This window comes from Eulemur rufifrons, chromosome 5 (genome assembly GCF_041146395.1).
Source record: "Eulemur rufifrons isolate Redbay chromosome 5, OSU_ERuf_1, whole genome shotgun sequence".
Classification (NCBI taxonomy): domain Eukaryota; kingdom Metazoa; phylum Chordata; class Mammalia; order Primates; family Lemuridae; genus Eulemur; species Eulemur rufifrons.
In genome coordinates this window covers 29,686,931-29,711,778 of record NC_090987.1, presented here as the reverse complement: position 1 = coordinate 29,711,778, position 24,848 = coordinate 29,686,931, and the positions used below count along the sequence as shown (strand labels likewise).

Sequence of the window (24,848 nt, the reverse complement as noted above, 5' to 3'; positions counted from 1 at the left end):
GGGGTGGCTTGTTTACCCAGAAATAGATAACTGGAACATACTCTTTAGTGAAAAACAATCTCTGAGGTATTTAAGAAACCTGCTATGCCCTCAGCTCAAGGAAATTACTGCCAGAGATTAGCAATTTAAGTAGGAGATACTGTCTCAAGAAACGTATTGCCTAGTCAGAGAACCAAGACAAACATGAATCCAAAGTGAAAACTCCAAGATAATATATAATTATGTGTTCAACTAGGTGGTACCTACTTTAAGGGCCACAAGAGTTGAAGGTAGAGCGAGGTCAATGAAGACCAAATCAGTGATAGGAAACATAAGAAACAGATCATTTGGGCCTTGAAGGATGATGTGGTAGTTACTGAAGACTGGCTCAATTAACGCCAACTTCTTCTCCCTCCTAGCATGCTTTCCTGTATTTTAGAGACTGGAGAGCTAAAGACTACATTTCCCACATGGAGCTTGACTCCCTCCGGTGACTGGGATTCCTTCATAGGAACTACTCTCAAAAAACTTGAAGAAGGGAACCAGCAGGCGAGGTAGAAGGCAAATGGGGAGATTGGATCTTCTCACAGGCATAATCTCATGGAGCTGGGAGTTGTAGTGGTGGTAGCAGCTGCAACAGTAGCAACTTCCCAATTTTGCCACTTCCTTATCGCACCAGCTACAAGTACTTCCTCCTTAGCAGTAAAGTTCTCAATTCAGAGTCTGCTTCCTTCAGCTCTCCCAATGATTATGTAGGCTGACACCCCTTAATAGATCCCTTTCTGCCTTAACTAGCTAAAGTGTATTTCTAGCCTTAAACTAGCTAGAGTATTCTATTGCCTGCAACTAAAAATTCTGACAGACACAGATAGTTTGGATTTGCGGGCTCAGAGATAACTTTCCAAGACAGGTGAATGGGCACAAGTCAGATGAAGTGGTCATTTACATGACTTAAGAATTGTGGCCACAGAGCCAGACAAAAGTATGAGAGCTTTTGGGATGCAAGATATGACAATAAAGGCCCTTAGAGCCAGAGGAGAAGAGATAACTTAGATATTTCTATGGCTAAATAAGAATATTCAAAAAGAATATCCAAGAAAGTTAATGATCTATTTGCAAACCAAACAATTCGGTAAGAGTTTACTTGAAGCCAAGGCCTGAAAGTGGGGTATCTGGAGGACTAGTGGTGGTGGTGAGGGCAGGGGTAGACCGCATAGAAAAGAGTTAACACAGCCAACCTGAGGGCCAGCTTGTGGGAATGGCCTTTGACTGCTGTCTGGAAATTTGGCCTGTGCAATGTTTCCTACGTTGATAAAGCTGTTTTGCCCCCTGGTGGCACCAAACTGTTAAACACCTGCTATCCTTACTGGGAGTTTGAAATTTCACTATCTGTGGCTGGTTTTTTTGCCTGTGTGACCAGCACCCGATAAATCCCTGGAATTTGAGTCTAAAGCAGACTTCCCTGGAAAGAAACACTGCACACATATTGCTGCATTTCACTGCTTAAGGAATAACTGTATTCCACATGATCTCTCATAGAAGAGAAAACTTCAGAAGCTTGTGCATGCATTGCTCTAGACTCTACCTATGTCTTTTCCTCTTGCTAATCAATGTAATAAATTGTAGCTAGGACTACTATTGTCACTGAGTCCTGTGAGTCCTTCGAGTCATTAAACACGTGGGTGGTTGTGGGACTCCAAAAATATGTATTCAATTTTTATATGTAACATTTCTGAATTAGTTTGCTTTAGGTATGCTTTTGAAAACAGCAAATATTTGGGTTTTGTGAGAGAGATTTAATTTTTTTTCTATTAATAGGTGATGTAAACTCATTCATATTGTTATGACAGATAAATTTGGTCTCAACTATCATATTTCATAATGTGAACTATATTGTATTTCTTTTGACATGTGTTAATATCATTTGCTCTTTAAAAAATTGGGGGAAATGTATTAGTTTTCTATTGCTAAACAATAAATTACCACAATTTCATAGCTTTAAACAATACTCTATTAGGTCACAGTTCGGAAGCTCAATAGTCTGGCACAGCAAGACTGGGTTCTCAGTTAAGCTGAAATCATTGGTCTATCCTTTTATCAGGTAGGCTGACTGCTCAGGTGTCAGCTATTGTGTTCTCATCCAGAGCCTGGGGTAACCTTGCAAGCTCATTCCTGTTACTGACAGAATTTAACTCCTTCTGGTTGTAGGACTGAAGTCTCCATTTCCTTGCTTGCTATCAGCTAAGGCCACTCTCAGCTTCCAGGGGCCACCTGTATTCCTTGTTGCATACTCCCATCCAACTGAAGTCAGCAATAGCATAAAAGTCTTTTTCATGCTTCAAATCTTTTTGACTTCTCTGTTAAACAGCCTGTATTCAAGGGCTCATGTGATTACATTAGGCCCACATGGATAATTTCTTTTGCCATTTAACATAACATAATCAAGGTGCGGCATCTCATGAGCTTCAGTCTTAGGGATTAGACCAGGAATTCTTATAGGACTGTTTTCAGAATTCCTTTAAAAAATAGCTTTATAAAGACATAATTTACAGACCATAAGGTTCACTCTTTTAAAGTGTATAATTCAGTGGTTTGCAGTATATTCAAAGTTATGCATCCTAACTCCAAAAAGAAACCCTATGCCTATTAGCAGTCCCCTCTCCCATCAGCCTCTGAAAACCACTAATCTATTTTCAGTCTCTACAGAGTGGCCTATTCTGGACATTTCATATAAATGAACTCATACAACATGTGGCTTTTGCAACTGGCTTCTTTCACTTTCTTCTCAAGGTCATCCATGTTGTAGCATGTCTCAGTACTTCTTTCACATGGCTCAACTTTCTATTATATGGATATAACACATTTTGTATATCCCATTCATCAGCTGATGGACATCTGGGTTGTTTCCACATTTGACTTATGAATAATGTTGCTACCAACATTGTGTACAAGTGTTTGCATGCAATTTATGTTTTCATTTCTCTGGGGTATGTACCGAGAAATGGAATTGCTGGGTCATCTGGTAACTCTGTTTAACCTTTTTTGTGTGTGTGTGTGTTTAACCTTTTGATGAAGTGCCAAACTCGTTTCCAAAGCTGCTGTGCCATTTTACATTCCCACCAGCAGTTTGATTTCTCCACACTCTCACCAACATTTGTGTTTGTCTTTTTAATTATGGCCATCCTAGTGGGTGTGAAGTGGTACCTCATTGTGGTTTTGACCAGTATCACTCTAATGGCTATCATTTTTTCATGTGCTTACTGGCCAACTGTTTATTTTCTTTGGAGAAATGTCTACTCTGAGCCTTTAAAATTGGATTTGTCTTTTATTGTTGAGTTGTAGTAGTTATTTATAGATTCCATCTGTAAGTCCCTTTTCATATATATGATTTGCAAATATTCTCTATTTTGTGGATTGTCTTGATGGTATTCTTAAAAGCACAAGTATTTTTAGTTTTGATGAAGCCCAATTTCTTTTGTTGCTTGTGCTTTTATTTAGCATCATATCTAAGATCTAGTGCCTAATCCAAGGTCACTTAAAAACTAACCTAGGGCCTATGTTTTATTCCAAGAGTTTTACAGTTTTAGCTCTTACATTTAGGTTTAAGATCCATTTGGAGATAATTTTTGTATATGATTTCGGGTAGAGGCCCAATTTCATTCCGTTACATGTGGATATCCAGAGTCATTAGTTAGAAAGCCTAATTTTTCCCACTGAGTTGTCTTGACATTCTTGTTGAAAATCAATGAACCATAAATGTGATAGTTTATTTTTGGTGTCTCAATCCTATTCATGTATATTTCTATTTTTATGCCAGTACCACTCTGAAGATTACTGTAACTTTGCAGTGCATTTTATTGTAGTAAAATACACATAAAATTTATCATTTTAGGCTAGGAACAGTGGCTCACACTTGCAATCTCAGTACATTGGGAGGCCAAGGTGGAAGAACTCCTTGAGGCCAGGAGTTGGAGACCAGCCTAGGTAACATAGTGAGACCTTGTCTCTACAAAAAATTTTAAAATTAACCAGGCATGGTAGCATGAGCCTGCAGTCCTAGCTACTCAGAAGGCTGAGACAGGAGAAGCACTTGGGCCCAGGAATTTAAGGTTACAGTGAGCTATGAATGTGCCACTGCACTCCAGCCTGGGTGACAGAGCAAGACCCTCTTAAAAGAAAAAAAATTTTACCATTTTAACCATTTCAGGGTTCCCACCATTCTCTGGTAAGAATGGCTTATTGTGCCTAAACTGTTCGTACAAACAATACGGTTAATGCTGAACACCTGCTTTTCTTCAGGGAGTCTGGAATTCTGGTACATTCTAGGCAGAGCGTGCCTACGTGACTGATTTCCAATAAAGGGTCTCAACTCCTAGGCTCAGGTGAGCTCTTCTACTCCAGACGTTTCAGACATTTGCAACACGTTGTTAGAGAAATTGTGTCCCATGTGATTTCACTAGAAGACTCTTGAAAGCTTGCACCTGGTTTCCTTGACCTCCCCATACGGACTTTTCCCTTTGATGATTGTTTCTTACCCTCTTGCTATAATAAAATACAGCCATGAGTATGACTATCTTATGAGTCCTGAAATTTTCCTAGTGAATTATCCAGTCTGGTGTGGTCTTGGGACACTTTTAAAATTCCTGATCTTAGGGGAAAGCTGCCAGTTTTTCACCACTAAGCATGATGTTAGCTGTGGGTTTTTCATAGATGCCCTTTATCAGGCTGTTCTTCAAGAAGTTCTATCTCTATTCTATTTGATTTCTAGTTTGTTGAGTTTTTTTTTTTTTAATCATGAAAGGGTGCTAGTTTTTGTCAAGTGGTTTTTCTGCACCTATTGAGATGATTATGTGATTTTTGTTTTTTACTCTATCAATAAGGTATATTACATTAACGGATTTTCGTATGTTAAACAAACCACACATTCCTAGGATAGATTACACTTGGTCTCGGACATCTATTATAGAAAAGAGACAAATTTGAAAAGTAACCAAATACATACGTAATTTCAAATAGTGATAAGTGCTATGAAGATTAAAAAAATGGGGTAAAGGGAAAGAGAGCTATAGGAAAGGTTGTTATTACAAGTACATTTAGGGAAGGCTTTTCTGAGGTAAAGATACCTGACCAAAGGTCTGAATGACATGAAGAGAGAGATTCAGAGGAAGATAATTCTAGGTGGAGGGTCTAGCAGTACTGCAAAGGCCTCGAAGCAGGAATAAGCTTAGTTGAGTTTAAGGTACAGCAAGAAGGCCACTGTGGCCAAGACAGAATGAAAATAAAGTCAGAAAGACAGATGAGAGCAGATCATCCAAAGACTTGTGGGTCATGGTACAGATTTCTGGATTTCATTATAATTGTGAAGGAAAGGCACTGAAGCATGCTTTTTCAGCCTGCCTAGACGACGTTTCTCCTCCTTGGTTTTTTTGCTACTTCCCATTTGTCTTTCAAAATTTAGCATCGTCTCGTCTGGAAAACGTTGCTTAACTTGACAGATAAGGTCAGTTCTCTCTTCCTCTGTGCTACCTCTGAACAGCAATAGATTACTGACCTCCTTTCACACTTCTAGGGACCCAGTCTATTTTTTCACAGAACTGTATCTTTTTCATCTTTGTACCCCCAGACTCTAACATAGTGGTGGGTACTAAACAAACGTTCTATAAAACTCTAACCCATTCAGTGGTGCAAGCTTTGACTCCTTTCGACCACTTCAGGCCTGTGGTAGCTGTTGCCCTGCGAGGTTGGCTGAATCATTTCTCCGGCTCACTGTGCTACCAGAGGAAGGGCTGGGCTTTCAGGGACACTGCCATGGCTCAGAATGCCTCTCGGGACACTCAGCCTCCCAAACGTCAGGTGCTTGCTGCCTCCCCCTTGCACGCCTTCGCCCTTCCTTCCTGAGCCCTAGGGTGGGACCTCAGGGCGGGGTGAGTCGGGGGAACCTTCGGGCTTTCCAGCTTTGCCTCCGAATACTCCCCGCAAACCCGGCTCCCCCTCTTTTCTGCTTAACAACGGAAGTCACAATATTGACGCCTACTCATATACACGGTCCAGCGCCGTGCCGCCCACCCCGCACCTCAACCCGCCGCTCCTCCTTTCTTCTACTCCACACCCGCTCGGCCCTGTCCCCCTCCCTCCGCGGCTTCCAGTCCCCTCTCACCTAGGATGCGGGTGATGCCCAGGGTCAGCTTCTCCAGGTGCGGCTTGTTGCAGCCCAGCAACGGGACCGACGGCTTCTCCATGGCTCGCGTCCCCGCTCCGCGCGCGGCCGGCAAAGCGGCAGTGGCCCGTGTGGAGAGCGGGGCGGGCCGGAAGAGGGTCCGACCCCGCCTCAGCGCTTCGGCCGTCAAGTTCACGGCATGCCGGGAGCTGTAGTTGTCGGCGCCTGAGAGCGCGGTGGGGTGGAGATGGGGGCCCAGGGCTGGTCTGGCAGCAGCAGCTCCGCGGGGCGCTCGTTCCCGAGGCCCGGGGCTGGGCCCCACACCGCACCCCCGGCACACAGCCTCCCCTCCTCCCGGACCCTCTCGTCCCGCCGGGGCCCACGGCGCAAGCGGGGGCGGGTCTCTGCGCCGTGCGGCCAATGGGGACTGAGCCCGGAGGCCGGGGCGTGGCGGCCCCGACGCTTCGCCCCGAGTGGCGGTTGTTTCAAGATGGCGGACGTGGCGGGCCCCTCCCGCCCGGGCGGCGCGGCGTTCTGGAGCCGGGACTGTATCCTTTGCCCGCCTGGCAGGGGGCGCCGGCGCCCTCGGGGTGGCGAGGGGTGAGGGGTCGCGTGGGACTCTTGAGTGCAGAGGAGAAGCTCGGGGCTAACCCCGGCGTGGGGACGTGCTCTTCGGCCTCAGTCTAGGTGCCGGGCTTTCTCTTTGCTTGGGTATTAGGTGGCTGAGAGCTTGATACTGTCTCCAGGCTGGAATTACAATTGTGGGGACGCAAAACAATTGGTTCCCAGCCCTCACTGGGGGTGAACTCGGGAAAGATAGCCTAGAGTCGTGGCCCAGCCTGGGGCTGGGAAGGTCCCTCTGCCGACCCTCCCAGAGTGACCCCAGGCCGACTGATTGTGCGGAATGAGCTTGTGGTTCAGGGAAAAGTGGGTGTTTGCTGGACTTGGGGCCTTTTGATTTAGGATTGTCCTTAATTTGTGCTGTTAGGAGTAAGTCAGGACCTTGTCGGACTTCAAAGGCGTTTCAGTGGTGATACATTTCCGTACTGGGGCTCGGTTTCACTGGGACGTGGTCTGGCGGTGCTGTTTGCAATGTATGATGTGAAGCAGTGTTGACTGGTAGATTATGGGTCACCACTGGCAGGGATTCAAGTTCATGGATTGTTTGGGGGTGGAGAAGCTGTGGAGCTCTTTAGCCTTGTGCTGGTATTTCCAGTTAAATGGCTATGATGACATGTTTGTGTGGCATGAGTGGTTCTTTCCCTGGATTAGGTAGACTATTCTAGCCTGAGATTTGTTCCTCATAATTTACTTTGTGTTCATTAGAGGGAGGGCAATCAGTGTTATTGGGTGCCTGCATCTTTTTGTCTGTTCACTTAGGATTGGTGATGGCATTGGTTGAAGCATTACTGTTACCTTTGGCAGAATCACTCTTTGGACATTCTACTTAGTTCCTGGTGAAACTTAAAAAATTTTGTTATCAGTTCCCCTTATTGAGTTAGTAGGGTTAGAGTGTCATGTGTGGAGACGGGGATGTTTTTGCATTCTGTATTGCTCTGTGTTTAGTGTTATGCACTTACTAAACATAATTACCACTTGTCTCTGATAGTTTGGTGAGAAGCAAATGAAACCATGTATCTACACTGTATATGAAAGCACACTAGTGCAGTGTGCAAATTAAATGTTTTCCTTTACCTATCAGGAGAGAATATTTACACTAGGAACAGCTGTGCTGGATTAGGAAGTCAGGAAATTGGGGATGAGTCTTTTCTCATGAAACAGGGCCTCTGCATCGATAGGATCTTGTGTTAGAGGAGATATTTGAAGATTATTAGCTTATAACAACCAATGGTATTGTTCCAATATAGAATAAATGGTTGGAGGGAGACAATCTATTGCAATGGGACTGAATAAGTTAATTAACAAGCATATGGACTGAACCTGTACTCTTGATCTTAGCTGCTCAGTACTCTCACTTATTCATATAGTCATATCACTCTTTATTTCATGTAAAAGCCATATATACTCCTTTATCTCCTACCTTCTTTCTTACTCCCAAAATTTATTGTAAACTACTCTTCTCATTGACAGTGAGGAATTGAAATTGTATGGGGAAAAAAATGGTGGTGATTACATCCTCTAGTAATTCAGATGTATGAAAGGAATTGCAAGGTTAAAAGTGTCACCTTTTAACTCAGCCTATTCCACATAATGACCAATTAACATCCAACCTCAGATATTTTCATTTTAAATCTCCATAGGACACCAAAACAATGTCAAATGTAAATTTGTTACTGAATATGTACTGAAAAGTGTAATGATAGTTATGAATCATTTGCTTTAGTCTTGTGTCTTTGGATCTTGATCTCTTCTTGGCACATTGATTTTACAGACCACACAAGAACCTCTATAGTAGAATTTTGAATAGAAAAAAACCAAAAAGTGTGTATCTATAATCTGGTATTCTTTTCACACTATTGCAAAAAAGACTTTCAGTGCTTCACCTAAACAGTTAGAGAAATGTGATTGAGAGATTTCTTAATCTTGGATGTTTCCATCATGAGAGGACAGATCATCTATGACTGAATGTCACCTGTTCTACTGTTCTTGTGAGTGATGCATCTCATGCACAGTATGATTTAGCATTGCTACTTTGCACAAGGTATATCTTAGTACATGGTGTGTAAACAATGAGTATGCCATGTTTGTCATTTTATGTGTTAAATCTTCCAGCAAAATATGCCCCGTCAGTCATAAATTGCATTCCTCCTCCATTATAGTCCCTAGTAATGTCGGAAGAAGTTAGTGTTTCTGCAGTGTCTAAGTTTGATTGCTTAAATGCACTCAAATGTATTAACATTAGCAGTATTAGTAACTTGATATTAACAAATTTGAACTGCAAGTCATATTTTTGACCTGGTGAAAAACATTACAGTTTCTATAGTCTCTGCCATTGAGTTTTCAAATAAAACATAGACAAAGACTTCATGTTGATGTAAAAATAACATACCAACCCAGAAAAATCTCTGTTGTGAATAATAACTGCATATACGTGTAATGTTGGCAAGTGATTCAAACTCAGTAGGTTAGAGTACAGTGGACAATACTAAGTTTATTTTCTTTAGACCCTGGAGACCTGGGATAGAGATCCTTTTTCCTACTTTTGCCCTGGGTTTCTAATTATAGTCAGCCCTCTGTATCTGAGATCCAGCATCTGCAATTCAACAGCAGATCAAAAATATTCAAGAAAAAAAATTTAAAAATACAATAATAAAAATAATACTGATTAAAAAATACAGTATAACAACTATTTACATAGCATTTACATTGTGTTATAAGTAATCTAGAGATGATTTATACAGGAGGATGTGTGTAGATAATATGCAAATATTGTGCCATTTTATAAGGGACTTGAGCATCCATGGATTTTGGTATTTGTTGGAGGATGGGGGTCTGGAACCAATCCTCCTAGGACAGGGGTGGGGAACCTGTGGTCTCAAGGACACATGTGGCTCTCCAGATCCCCAAGTGCAGCCCCTCAACTGAATCCAAACTTCACAGAGCAAATCCCTTAATTAAAAGAATTTGTTCTGTAAAATTTGGATTCAGCCAAAAGGCCACACTCAAGGATCCAGAAGGCCTAGGATATCAAGGGACAACTGTACTACTTTAATTCTAGGGATTTGGATAGATTGGTATCAGTACTAAAGATGCTTTATAACTTGCTATACTTGTCTTTTTGAGGCACTTCCAAAGAAATCAAAGTAGAAGTGAAGTGGCACGTGTAACCCATTAGTACGTCTAATACACGTTTGGTATATAGTATGTCTCTGTGACCTCCCCATAAAATATATGTTTCTTAGGAAATTCTGTATTTGAAGAAGATAAATATTTGGATTCTTAAAATAATGAGTTGAAGATAGATTACAGATTATGACAAAGGATAGGTTGGAGAGAGGCAATTTCAAATATCCTCTTATTTTTAAAAACTTTTGAGGGTAGTTTATTTAGAGTGTCTTATATTTGAAAGAAATTTGTTATAGGTATAGCTAGAAGTAATAGGTTTTGTCTGCATATTTTGAATGAGACAGAAAGATAACACTGAAAGTTGGACAATGCTTCATAAAATTAAATATCAATTTAATTCTTTCATAGATGGCTTACTACTGGCCAGGCATTCTTTTATATTTGGGGGTACTACATCTAACAAAACAAGACAAAAACATCACCTACTTGGTGCTTATATTTTGGTGAGATGAGATGAGGCCATGAATAAATAAAATGTATTTTATGTCCAGTGATTATGGATACTATGGAGGAAAATAGGAAAGGGGCAGGTAGCAGGGGGAGGGAGACAGGGTGCAGGAAGAGAATTTTTGCAATTTTGAGTACCTATGTGGTTAGGAACTGAAAGCCTCCATCAGAAGGTGACATATGACATTATGACATACGACATAAGTCCTAAGGGTGGTGAGGGAGTGAACCATGAAGATTTGGGGGAAAGAACTTTCTGAGTAGAAGAAATTATAAACACAGAAGCTCTGAGGCAGGAATTTGCACAGTTCATTAACAACTCTAAGGAAGCCAGGACTGAGTAAGGGGAAAAGTAGTAGGTAGGGAATGAGGTCAGAGAGGTAATGGGGTGTAGAGATCAGATCTTGAGCACTGTAAGCCCACATAAATACTTTGGCTGTGTGTGTGTGTGTGTGTGAGAGAGAGAGAGAGAGAGAGAGAGAAAGAGAGAACCTGCTGTGCAGTTCAAAATACTTTGCCTTTTAGTACGAATGAGAAATGACATAAGTTTTGAAATGATCATTCTGAACACTGTGAAAAATAGGCTATTGAGGGGTCATGCACAGAAATGAGAGATAGCAGTTATGAGCTTATTGCAATAATCCTGGTGAGAGGAGAAGGTGACTTGGATCAAGGTGATAGTGTTGGCAAGAAGTGGTTGGACTGTAGATATGTTTTGAAGGTGGAGCCAGCAGGAGTTTCTGAATGTGAAGTATGAGTGAAAGAGGAGTCAAGAATAACCCCATGTTTTTGGCCTGGGCAGCCGGAAGGAAGTATGGAATTGCCATTTACTGGGGAGGGTGGAGTAGGGGTTGCTGTGGGAGGAGCAGCTTTTGAAATGAAGATTAGGACTTTGGTTTTGGACATGTTGAATTTGAGATTTTTTTTTTTTTTTTTTTTTACATGTAAGTGACAATGTCAGGTTTAGGTGATAGGCTCCTGCTAAAGATTTGACAGAAAGAAGTCAGCATATTGATGGTATTTAAAGACATGAGAACTAAATGAGATCACCAAGAGAATGAGTAGATAGAGAAAAGTTCCAAGAAATGGGCCCTGGGGCACTCCAAGGTTTTTAGGTGAAGAAGAGTCTGAGCAGACTGAGAAGGAATGGTTAGAAAAGTAGGAAGAAAATTGTAAGCCTGTGGTATCTTTGAAGCCAAGCAAAAAAAGGTGGAGATTTTGGGTGGTTTTTTGCTTGTTTTTTTGCTGTGTTGTTTCTCGATTTTAAGGCAAACAAACAGGAGGAGAGTGGTCAAAAGTTATTGATAGATCAAATACAAAAAGACCTGAGAATTGACTGGTGGGTTTAATGATGCAGGCCATTGTAACTGTTAAAAGTAGTTGTACTGGATTGATGGAGTCAAAAGCTTGATTGGGGTAGGTTCAGCTGAAGATTGATTGTGAGAAGAGGCATTGGAGACAGTAAGTGTTAGATGACTCTTTCCGGAAGTTTTACTGTAAAGGGGAGCAAGAATGACAGTAGTTGGGGATGTAGAGTCAAGGAAGTTTTTTTTCTTTTCTGAAAAAAAAATTATTACATGTTTGTATGCTAATGGAAAAATTTTAATAGGATAAAATGGTTGATTCAGGAGAAAGAGAATACTAGAAGCAATATCCTTGAGTAAAAAGAAAGAATGGTATTTTTTGTGTGTGTGATAGGAACGTGAATAGTTCATCCATAGCAAAAAGAAGGAGAGCAAAGTATATGGGTATAGATACAGGAAAGTTGGTCAGGTATGCTGGTAAAAGATTAGGGAAGGTCTTTATAGTTTGCTTTTCTTAAAGAAATAGGAAGCAAAGTTATTAGCTCAGAGTAAGGATGGGAGAAATGAGGAGAAAGTGAAAAAAACCTTGAGCATCCAAAGCAAGGTGAAGCTGTGTGGGGTCCCCAAGGCTGGTCTCTTCCAGCTGTGAGCAGGCTCCGTTGTGAACTGTCTAGGGAAGTATAGTATGTTTTATGGGACTCAGTTATATAGTCTTTCTGTAGATCATCTTTGGAGAATATAGTGAAAATTCACCATTACTGTATTTTCTGATTGAAGACACTGCTATATGGAGCCTGTCTTGCATCACTGTCTTGGATTTCTTTCCCCCCAGGTACTTTTTTCCCCACGTGTACATTTCAAACAGCAAATAATTATTTAGCACCTACTGTGTGTGCTAGACTGTGGGCTAATCTCAAAGGATATGTAAAAAAGTATCAGTTTTTGATGTTGAAGAGCCTGCACAATTTAATTTTATAAAGCTATTTTAGGTTAGGTGTCAATAAACTTAGAGATTCTTTCTTTGCTCCCATATTAGTTATCAGTTTCCATGGAGTAGTGGGTTCTAATTTGTTTGTTTACTTGCCTTATATGTCTCCCAAAACTTTCTAAGTTCAATCTCTGATGTTAAAGGGAATTGAAAACTCAGGGATACTAGTTATCAGGCTAAATTTTGAAGCTGTTATAGTGCACGTGCTGTTGCAGAGAGCTGTTAGAAACTAACTGGAAGCTCAGACAGTACGTACCATCTTAGTATTCCTAAATTCCTGTAGGAGTCTAGGTATTTCCAATCAGCATTCCTTGAAAAGATTCCATTACTAGTGTTGATACTGAACTGAAATATATTAACCTTTTGAACATGTTATTAAATCTATTCTAGCCTTTTCCAGGAAGGATATAATTAATAATTGCTTTGTCTAAAAATCTTTGAAAACATTTTATTAAAGAAGAACAGAAGACTTTGAAATTTTGTAGCTCATTTGGAAAAAAAAAAATTTAGATACGTCCTTCCTGGAAGTGTAATAGAAGGTTATCAAATTACGGACATATCTGGGTTTGGCTAGAGTTCTCAGTAAAATTTTGTTTCTAGAAAGAAAACTTTCGTATTATACTGGTTCTCTTTCTGTAGCAAGGTTATGATCTCTTAGCCTTTCTAAATTTTTCCTTTTGAAATTCAAAGTAGTTCTTTTTGACTTAAATTTCTTCTACTTTTTAAATAGTAGGGCTTCTTGGGACATTTCATGAATGCACTGCAGAAGAATAAATAATTGCCTTTGTGTTTGCATGATTGACTTGCCCTCAAACAGTGTGTGTTCTTCAAAGCTAAAGCCCATCTTGAAATTATTTAATTCTTTCTGCCTAAAATAACTTGTCAGTTCTCCAGTAATGACCAAACTGGAGCACGCACTTCCTTGTTTACAAAAGGAAAGGAAATGGAAAAGAACCTAACAGCAAAATGTATATTGTAGGTTAATCCACTTGGGAATAAGAGTAGATAAATTTTCATGGAAGAAGGCCTTGCAAAATTTTTATAAAACATAAGTTATGAATATACAAAGATGAACTTTTAAAGAATATTAATTTTGCTACATTTAATTCTACTTTGCTTTTTAATTTTGTTTTTAAAAGTTATAAATTCCCAGGTCAAAAGAGGTGATAAATTATAACATATGCAGAATAGAGACAGCATTTGGATATTGGATAATCTCTTATTGTATTTTCCTTTATATTCTCCTGCATAGTTTCTGATGAAGAACAATCAGTAGTATATGTTCCAGGTATGATTTTTTAATGTTAAAATTTGGGAAGCTTCCTTTGTTCCGTAAGTGTGAGGAGAAAATAAAACATTAGGACAACTTTGCAGGTATAACTGGATGCAGAACAGTGCATCAGAACCTAAAATTTTTTTGAATATTTGGCATGACCCTATAAAAGTTTGAAATACTGGCTCATCTTACGGACTAGATGGGAAAATCAGCTTTTAATGAACTTGTAGAATATTTCATGTATTAATGGGAAAAAGACACTTTTCTTATTTTCTTATTTTACAAATGATAGCCTAAATTTAATGTTTCAAAGAAAAGTGTGAAAACTTGATACAGGACATATGTAAGAGACTTTTTAAAGTTTACTGGTTATAACTAGATGAATCATAAAACTAAACCATTGAGGTCACCCTCACTATGTGAAAAACGTCTTTGATTTCCCCTAAGGTATCTATGGCATATTGTAATTTATTGGTTTTAATGTGACTTATGAACATTCACAGCACCTTTTGAAGATAATTCAGTTGAGCAGGACACAGTAGTACATGCTTGTAGTCCCAGCCACTTGGGAGGCTGAGGCAAGGTGTTCTCTTAAGCCCAGGAGTTGAAGTTCAGCCTGGGAGACACAGGAGACCTCATCTCTAAAAAAATAAATTAAAAAGTTAAAAAATTTTCACAATTTTAAGTTTGACCCAAACAGTCCAAAAGCAATCATGTATCCAAAATATGTGTACCCTCATAATAGTCTGAAATAAAAAGAATTCCTAAAACTTAAAATAAATTTAGATTAAAACATATAATCTTCAAAAAATTAAAAAATTTTCAATCAGATCTTTAATGTATTTTTTTTAAATGTAAACTTTTCACAATCCATATGTTAAAAGCTTTAAAATGAAGTAAGAGTTTTTCCCATTAGGTTGCTAAAGTAGAGGATACCAAGGAAGAAGTTGATGGGGAAAAGGGTTATGAGAATAAGATATAATTTTGAAATCTTGTTTAATGGAAACCTTTAGGAATTACTGCAGAAGGAAATATCAGATCAAGACACAAGTTGACAAGTCAAAAAGCTGATGTTAAAGTCAAGACTTCCAGGGTGACTGATGCTTCAATCTCCATGGAGTCTTTAAAAGGTGCAGGTGATTCTGTAGATGAACAGGTCAGTAATTGCTTATTTTTTTTTTTTATTCTCCAATCTTTACAAGTTCTGACCAATAAGGGTAGAAGGACCTTTGAGAGTACCTTGGGTGATCTATAAGCATCTTAAAAGATACAGTGGATTCCAGGATCCTTTGATGATGCTGGGTTTGATATAAAGTAGATTATTCAGGGATTTTGCTCTAAAATTTCTAGACTTTCTTTAAGCCTTAGCTAAGAAAATGTATAATCTTGGTATGTCTCAAAAGACCCACATTCTGATCTGTGTGGCGTTAATAAAGCAAATTGATAAAAATTTTTTAAATTAGCCATCCTTTTTGATATTTGTTCCTGTGAATTTATTATTATTATTACTTTATTTTATTTTGTCTTTTTGAGACAGGGTCTTAGGCTGTAGTGCAGTGGCACGATCACAGCTCATGGCAACCTTAGAGTCTTGTGCTGAAGCAATCCTCTGGCCTCAGCCTCTCAGAGTGCTGGACTTTGAGCCACTGCACCTGGCTGAGAATTTATTATTTGATGGGTGAACCCTTTCACACAAGAAAGATGCTTTATTAAAAGAAAATTAGCCTGCATGATCATCATCATTATTATTTCCTTCACTTGGAAAATATCATAAAGATTCTTACTTTTTATAGCCCTCATCTTTACCTCTGTAATAGTATCTGTGTATTCTTTTTTGTGCATGTACGATCCAACCAGTTTATTTTACTTTTTATTATATTTTCTTTCCCCAACCAGAGTTCAAGTCAGGGCTTGAAATCTGTGGCCTGTGGGCCATATCCTCCTGCTGCCTGTTTTGTAAATAAAGTTTTCTTGGAACAGAACCATTATGCTCATTACTTTACATATTGTATATGGCTGGTTTTGTGTTATAATAGCAGAGTTGCTACAGAGACTGTATGCCAACAAGCCCAAAACATTTACTATCAGACCTTTTATAGAAAAATTTTCAATCCCTTGAAGACATTTCCAATATCTAGTTTGTTGTTACTAATGATTATGTTTAATGGCCTATAGGATTTAGCTGTGATTGGCTCAAAAGTTCTGCTTTGTGTTTCTTGTACCCCCAGAGTACCCACTTCACACTAGAGTATGAATAGTTGAATTTGCAAGTTCTTATGAAAAATTGAAAATTTTTTACGTAATGGTTTGTTTTATATTGAACTTATGAATGTAAGTTGATATTTTTGTTCTCTTGGCTATAACCCTTGGTTGGGTTCTTTCAGTGGCTTCTTTAGGGATTACAGTATACATCGTTAACTACAGCCTATTTTCAAGTGATATTTTCCCACTTCACCTATAGTTTAAGGACCTTTCAACGGTATACTTCATTTCTCCCCTCCTGACAGTTTTCAATATTATTGTCATACATTTTACTTCTATGCACAAATCCCAAAATATTTGTTATGACTTTTGCTTTGAGTAGTCAACTGTCTTTTTTTTTTTTGATTGTGATATTATTCACATATCATAAAATTCAATCTTATAAAGTTCATCCTTTTGGGGTTTTGGGGTATTTTTTGTTTTTGTTTTGTTTTTTGATATATTTACAAAGTTATGGATCCATTCCCACAATCTTAATTCCAGAACATTTTTATCACTCTAGAAAGAAACCCCATACCAGTTAGCAGACACTCCCCATTCATCAGTCATCCCATCCCCTAGCAACCACTATTCTACTTTCAGTCTCTATAGATTTGCCTATTATTGACATTTCGTATAAATGGAATCACATAATAAGTGGCCTTTTGTGACTGGCTTCTTTTATTTAGCAATGATGTCAAGGTTCATTTATGTTGTATCATGTATCATTACTTCATTCCTTTTTATGGCTGAATATACATTTTGTTTATCATTTTTTATCAGTTAGTGGACATTCGGGTTGTTTTACTTTTTAGCTGTCATGAATAGTGCTGCCATGAACATTCATATACAGATTTTTGTATAGGCATATGTTTGCAATTCTCCTAGGTATATATCTAGAAGTAGAATTGCTGGGTCCTGTGGTATTATGTGTCTAACCTTTGAAAAAGTACCAAACTGTTTCCCAAAGTGGCTTTTACATTCCCACTAACAATGTATGAGGATTCCAATTTCTCCACCCTCCTGCGAACATTTATGTCCATCTTTTTTATGATAGTGGATGTGAAGTAGTTAGTGTTTCATTGTGGTTTTGATTTGCATTTCCCTAGTGACCAATGTTGATGAGCATTTTTTTAATGTGCTTGACCATTTGTATATCATCTTTAGACAGATACCTAGTCAGATCCTTTTTAATTGAGTTATCTGTCTTTGTGGTGTTGAGTTAGAAGAGTTCTTTTAGATTCCATCTACAAATCTATTATCAGATACATGATTTGCTAATATTTCTCCCATTTTGTGCATTGTCTTTTCACTTATTGGTGTTCTTTGAAGCACAACAGTTTTTAATTTTGGTGTATTTCAATTTATCTATTGTTTTGTTTCCTGTGCTTTAGTGTCGTATCTAAAAAAATCATTGCCTAATCTAAGATCACAAAGATTTATGCCTCTATTTTCTTCTAAGAGTTTTATAGGTTTAGTTTGTATATTTAGTCTTTGTTCCATTTTGAGTTAATTTTTTATATGGTGTGAGGTATTGACCTAATTTCATTCATTTGCATGTGGATACCCAGTTATCCCAGCAGCATTTGTTGAAAGGAATGTCTTTTCTCCTTTGGTTGTTGTGGCACCCTTGTCAAAAATCTGTTGACCATAAATGTAAGGGTTTATTTCTGGACTCTCTATTGCATTATTTCTATTTTTGGAATTGGAAAGTGTAAGTCCTCCAACTTTGTTCTTCTTTTTCAAAATTGTTTTGGCTATTCTGGGTCCCTTGGGCTTCCATAGGAATTGTAGAATCAGCAAGTATTTTGTACTTTCTTGTGTTATTATAAATGGAATTGTTTTCTTAATTTCATTTTTGGATTGTTCACTGTTAGTGTATAGAAATACAGTTAATTTTTGTGACTTGATCTTGTATCCTGCAAATTTGCTAAACTCACTTATTTCTCATCGAATAGCTTTTCTTGTGAATTTCTTATAGTTTTCTGTATATAAGATCATGTCATCTGTAAATAGAGATAGTTTTTTATGTATTCCTTTTGAATGCCTTTATATCTTCTTCTTTGGTAATTCCTATCCTTAACTTTATGTTTATCATTCTTTTGTTTTTCTATATCAGGTGTTGGCAAACTTTTTTTGTAAGTGGCCAGATAGTAAATACTTTAGCCTTTGAAGGCCATAAGATCTGTCTCATCTCCTCAACTCTGCAACTGTAGCATCAAAAGAGCCATAGGCAATATGTAAATGACTTGTTAGATAGGGATAAGGAGGGAGAAAGAGGAACAGATGATACTAAGAGATACTTTGTCTAGGAGAGGAGAAACAAACTGACCAGAGGGAACTCCCAAAAAGGAACAGATGCCTTGTCAAGGGGGTTTCCAACGACTGAACAGATGTTTGCTCTACAACAGAGGGTCTCCAAGGACTGGCCAACCAAAAAGAGATTAAAAAACCACAAATTAAATATATAATCAAGGCCAAAAAAGGGGGAGGGTCTTTAAAACATACACACACAGACACACACACACACACACACAAAATGACAGTGCCCTTAAGTGACCTGCCCTCATTAACATAATATAAATCACACCCACCTGTGCCATGACAGTTTACAAATGCCATAGCATCCCCCCAAAATTGTCTTACAAGGTTAAAAATGGAGAGGACTTGCCATTCTGAAAACACCCCACCTGTTTCACCCAAAATTCGTGAATATTCCATCCGCAACTTAACATATTATTAGGAATTAACATAAAAATCCGGACCTTAAGCGTGGGGTGACGCTGTTCCGTACAAATAGTCCACTTACTACAGACTTTGAGAGTATACTGTACTTTCTATACTCTGTCTTTAAACTCAGAGTCTTCTCCACTCACAGAGATAGACCCGTTCCCTCTCCAAAACAGACTGTGCTTCAATAAATCTTGGTGTTTTGCCCACTTACGTCTATTTGGCTTGCTCATTTGTTCTGTTGTCCCAGCCTGGCCCCGGCTTGTAATTCTTCCGAATATAAAACCAAAAAACCAAGAAACACATAAACCTGACATCTGATTTCCAGACCTGACATGACTTACCATGGCTGTATTTTAATAAATCTTTATTTGCAAAAGCAGGCAATGGGCCAGAATTGGCTTGCAGCCATAGTTTACCAAGTTCTGTATTTGCACTACACTACATATTATGTAAACACATTTGTTTTTAAACAGTATTTAGTTTTATATATACTTGGGACTATAAATGAGCTCATACTATGTATATTGTGTGATTTGCTTTTTTGCTCCCTATTATGTTCTTGAGATTATTTTGTATAGAGTTACATTTTATTTCACTGATGTCTCATTCAGGGTTTAGTTGGTTATTTTAAATGAGAATATTTAACGTAAAAAATTATTGAATAGGTATGAGAAAGGCAAAAAGGGAACATTAAGGTATCATGAAAGTAGCAACTGCAAGAAACTACCATGATCTCTAGAACTGGATGAACAGGTAGAATAAATTGAAATTACTAAAACTTAGAATCTTGGAGAAGGAGCTCCTTATGTCTGGAACTTGGACCTCTGTTGACGGGGCACTAGCTTGGCTGGCACTGCTATCCCTGAGGAAGCCAGATAAAGGTTGGTTCTGTAAGGACTGGAAAAAATTGCAAACTGGAATGGGCTATTCTTGCCAGGGTAAGGAACTCTGACAGGGATGACACTGATAGTAACAGGAAGAAAATAAGAAGGGATATGCCATTTCTTCCTGGTCTCTGTCTAGTTCTTTCTACTGGCAGGATTTAACAGCTGGATGGCAAGGAGAAATGAGGTTTCCAGAGTCTTAGACTCACTATTTCAAAGCAGAGAATGGAACGATGGGTTGGACGGTGCAAGTTAGAAGCATAACAGCTAGTACTTAAGAGAATTTCATTTTATAAGTATGCTGTAGTTTTACTATTCTTTAGTTGATAGACATTTGTGTTTTCAGGTTTTTGCTGTTAAACCCAGTGCTGCTAAAGTTTTTGCCTATGCATGAGGGTTTCTCTTGTTTGTTCATTTACTCACTGCACCCCTATTAAAATATCTTTTCATGGTTTATCAGCAACTTCTTCCATTGCCAGATCTAGTGCCTTCTTTCCCCTGTCTGTCTGACATTTTTGATCATTAGCACTGTTGACCCCACACTCTTCTTGAAACTCTTTCTTTCTTCTTTTTTCCCCACAATATTATATGCTTCTGATTCTCCTTCTGTCCTTTCAAATACCTACTTAAATTAAAGTCAAATTAATTAAATTAAATGCCAGTTTCCGTAGATTTATAGATGATTTTTAAAAACTAGCATTTTTCTTAATTTTAAAGGTAATATATATAATAGTTATTAATGAACATTTTAAAGCAAGAAAAGTATAAAGAAAATAATAAAAACCAAAACATTATCCATAATACCATATGGCCGAGTTTTAAATTTTTATGATTTTTCTCTGACTTGAGAGCCAGACCCACCTTTCCAACTTCCTGCATAGACATTTCCACAGGAATGTCTTGTTGGCATCTTAAATTGAGCATTTCTAAAGCCAGACTTATTTTATTTTCTTCCATATCCTTTTCTCCATTTCCTTTCCCTACCGTTTCCTCACCTTTGGTTATTATTATTTCCAGGATTCATTTTAGGGGTCTTCAATTCTTCTTGGCTCCCTGAAGTAATTGGACTAACTTACTTTAGTGGTTGCACAAATGTCAAGGATCATAGTTCCCTCCTTTTACGTGTTTCTTATGGTTCCCTTGGGATTCCCTGAGTTTCATGTCTTTAACGACCCCTCCTAATGATGCTGAGGTACTGGGGAGAACTTGTTATAACACAAAAGATAAAGATAGTACAGTGTTTAAGAGCAGACTCTGGAGCCTATGTTTGCATCCTGATTCTGTTATTTAACTGCTATAATCCTGGATATGTACCCTTAATGTAGAATAGGAATAATAACTATGTAATAGCATTGTTGTGAAAATGAAATGGAATAATAAGTACAAAGTACTTGGACTATTCCTGGCATGTGGTAAGCACTAGATATAAATGTTAGCTATTACTGTTATTACTCGTTGGTCTAGTACCCTTTGGAATGAACCTTGGGATATTTTGGATGTTTAGTTACTGGTGCCTCTGCTGCCAACCTTAGTATACCCTTAACCAGCCTAGGGGCTACGGTGTAAAAAAAGTTCTCAGTATCTTCCATTAGGTGTTTGTTTCTGTGACATTCACCCAAGGGAAGGTTGTCTCCCTAGTATTCCCTACTATTTAAGCAGGGACATATTCTGCTTTTAAATTCTTTCTGTGTGCTTTTCTGTGTAGATTTCATGAAGTCCCTAGTGGACAATTAGTTCCTTAGCCTGTTTTTAGTTCACAGTAGGCTTAAATGAAACAGGTAGGATAGTGTTCCGCTAGATAAAAGATATCTAAGAAATTTCACCTTCTATATTTATTTTAATAGGTTTCTTGAAAAGACTTAAAAACCAATTTTTTTCTAGTTTAACTAAAAGATTTTTTGTTTTAGAATTCCTGCAGGGGAGAAATAAAGAGTGCATCATTGAAGGATTTATGTCTTGAAGACAAAAGACGCATTGCAAACTTAATTAAAGAACTGGCCAGGTAAGACAAACCTTATATGAAATGTATTATTATATGAGAGAAATTCTTTTTGAAAACAGAAAATTACAAATATGTTTTGATGTCATTGTATCTTTGATCTTATGGGAGCAAAAAGTTTTAGAGAAAAAAGGAAACACTGTAAGGCAAGAAAAAAAATCTAAAAAGGTTAAAAAAGGAAACACCAGCAGCAAACCACTCTCCGATTTACATTATCTTATTTAATTTCCCAAATTGTTTGATGGGAATATTTTCAGCAGTCACCTAGCAAGAGGGAAAAGTTTGAAACATAGCTCTACTGTTGAAGTAGGTTGATGTTGTAATCAGAGGCATAGCTGTTACCTTTGGTTTTGCTTCAACATCTGAACAGAAAAGAACATTTTATTTTTGTCTATTACAAAAGTATCTGTTGTCTCTTTGCTAACTCCTAATGCTTTGAAATAAGGGATTTTGAAATGGAGAATGATAGTTCTAAGCTGTTTGAAAGTACTACTCCAGTTTATTAATGATGTGTATGAGACACATCTACTTTGTATATATAATTTCTTTGTCAATACACATGTCCAATTTTGGGGTCTTAAAAAGTAATAAATGAAGATATCTATAGAGAAATGTATTAATACAAATTGTAAAAGTTAAATTTAGGGAGAGACTATACCTAAAAGTTGATAAAATTGTACTAGGTTTTTTTTTTTTTTTTTTTTTTTTTTTTTTGAGACAGAGTCTCACTTTGTTGCCCAGGCTAGAGTGAGTGCCGTGGCGTCAGCCTAGCTCACAGCAACCTCAAACTCCTGGGCTCAAGCGATCCTCCTGCCTCAGCCTCCCAAGTAGCTGGGACTACAGGCATGCGCCACTATGCCCGGCTAATTTTTCTATATATATTTTTAGTTGTCCATATAATTTCTTTCTATTTTTAGTAGAGACAGGGTCTCGCTCTTGCTCAGGCTGGTCTCGAACTCCTGACCTTGAGCGATCCACCCGCCTCGGCCTCCCAGAGTGCTAGGATTACAGGCGTGAGCCACCGCGCCCGGCCAAGTTTTTATCATTGAATTGCATATTTGAAAACAGTAGTAGGTGGGTTTTTTTCTTTATTTCTGATTAAAGATACTATTAGGTGTGTGTCAAAATGTTTTTCAAGTTGCAGTCTTAAAATAATAATTGTAGAATATTACTCTAAGTCATAGAATCATGGGTATCAAGGTGACTAAAAAAAGTGATATTTTGGGGGTGTGAGAATTCAAAGTACATGCCTTAGTCTGAATTGGTATATTACCTGAGATAAGCAATAACTTCTTTCATTAGAATTCTTTGGCTGTTCTAGTTACTAAAGTAGAGTTGTCATTAACTTCAAACAGTGTTCTTTTATTGGGAACACATTTAATTGTTACTCTCAGTATTTGAAGATGATCTTCTTGTGAGGTTATTTACAACATAGATGGCTGTGGATGTCCTTATCACATGTGTTTGATGGCATTGAAAAGCTATTGCCGTTAGTTTGACACTATTTATTAATGGTCCTGAGTTGCCATTATTATCTGATTGACCCATTTTATTTCAGCTTCTAAGCTGGAAAATACCCAAAATATTATAGCATGTTGTTTTGGTTTTAATAGTCCTCTGCTTTCTAGGAAAATGCTAGATTTTTGATAATTTCTTAATGGAATGTCATTGTGTTGGTACAGGATTTTTATTAGTACAAATGTGCTTATACTTTTTAAGAACTTCATTATTACTCTGTTTGCTATTAATACACACGTATGTAAGAATAATGTGTTCTTGATTTCTTGGAATTTGCTACGTTTCCTCCGCTGGATATTTCAGTCTACTTTTTTCTACTCAAACTTGCCAAACCATTTTCTTTACTTTTTTTTTTTTTTTGGCATAACTGTTTCATTGAAGTGGGGATGTAAAGAACAGAATTTCATATACCTCCAGCACTAGCAACAAAACATTCCAAGTCTTTATGTTCTTTTTTTTCTTTGAATTTTCAACCTGGTTTCAAATAGTTGGTTTCCCCTTGGCATTAAATAACCTCATTTCTCCTTTATCTTTTTTTTTTTTTTTTTTTTTTTTTTGAGACAGAGTCTCACTCTGTTGCCCAGGCTAGAGTGAGTGCCATGGCGTTAGCCTAGCTCACAGCAACCTCAAACTCCTGAGCTCAAGCGATCCTCCTGTCTCAGCCTCCCGAGTAGCTGGGACTACAGGCATGCACCACCATGCCCAGCTAATTTTTTCTATATATATTTTTAGCTGTCCATATAATGTCTTTCTATTTTTAGTAGAGACAGGGTCTCGCTCAGGCTGGTCTCGAACTCCTGACCTTGAGCGATCCACCTGCCTCGGCCTCCCAGAGTGCTAGGATTACAGGCATGAGCCACCGCGCCCGGCCTCCTTTATCTTTTAAAAAAAATACTCCTTCGACCATATATTTCCCTGTAGCAGCTGATTTCTTTGTACTCCACAACGTAACTTCGTTCCTAGAAAGAATAGTCTATAATATTATGTTTTACTCTGTTGCATTTATTCTTCAAACTTGCTTGCTTATCAGTGTATTTATTTATTTATAAATATATCGAAGTACAATTTGTAGGCAATAGTATGTACCCATTTAATTTAAAAATTTTTCTTTGTGCTCTTTTGTTATAGCAAGTATGTACCCATTTTAGATGTATTTTCAATGAGTAATTTGTATGTATCTTACAAATGTAAGATATACAACATTTCCTATTTATAATATGTATACAAGTTTTTCACATCCTGGGTTAAATTTATTCCTAAATATTTTATTCTTTTTGATGTTCTTGTAAATGGAATTGTTTTCTTAATATCCTTTCATATATACACATTGCTGGTGTATAGAAGCATAAGTGATTATTGTGTGTTGATACTTGGAGATTTTCCAGGAAACTTTTGTAAAAGTTGGTTTCCAGTTTAATTCTCTTATAGTCAGAGACTATACTTCTTATGAGTTTGACCTTTTTATATTTATTAAAACTTGTTTTATGGTTCTAGGATATGATTAATTTTGGAATA

At 37.9% G+C, this 24,848-nt stretch overlaps 2 protein-coding genes across 6 annotated transcripts in view; one reads left to right on the top strand and one right to left on the bottom strand.

Moving 5' to 3' along the window:
• The window catches only part of TPGS2 (tubulin polyglutamylase complex subunit 2), a 47,725-nt gene extending 41,273 nt beyond the window's left edge, over positions 1-6,452 (bottom strand). For 2 of the 3 annotated variants that reach the window (XM_069468447.1, XM_069468448.1), the window contains exon 1: positions 6,137-6,377. In XM_069468447.1, coding sequence (XP_069324548.1) covers positions 6,137-6,218 — 82 coding nt within the window. In that variant the 5' untranslated portion in view covers positions 6,219-6,377. Of the gene's footprint in view, positions 1-6,136 lie in introns of all 3 variants that reach the window. The other variant, XM_069468450.1, reaches the window with a different exon arrangement.
• Positions 6,453-6,611: 159 nt separating this feature from the next.
• Positions 6,612-24,848, top strand: part of KIAA1328 (KIAA1328 ortholog) — a 222,265-nt gene continuing 204,028 nt past the window's right edge. For 2 of the 3 annotated variants that reach the window (XM_069468092.1, XM_069468091.1), the window contains exons 1-4: positions 6,627-6,684; positions 13,935-13,970; positions 14,972-15,114; positions 21,724-21,818. In XM_069468092.1, the coding sequence (XP_069324193.1) occupies positions 6,627-6,684; positions 13,935-13,970; positions 14,972-15,114; positions 21,724-21,818 (332 nt within the window). Of the gene's footprint in view, positions 6,685-13,934; positions 13,971-14,971; positions 15,115-21,723; positions 21,819-24,848 lie in introns of all 3 variants that reach the window. The other variant, XM_069468090.1, reaches the window with a different exon arrangement.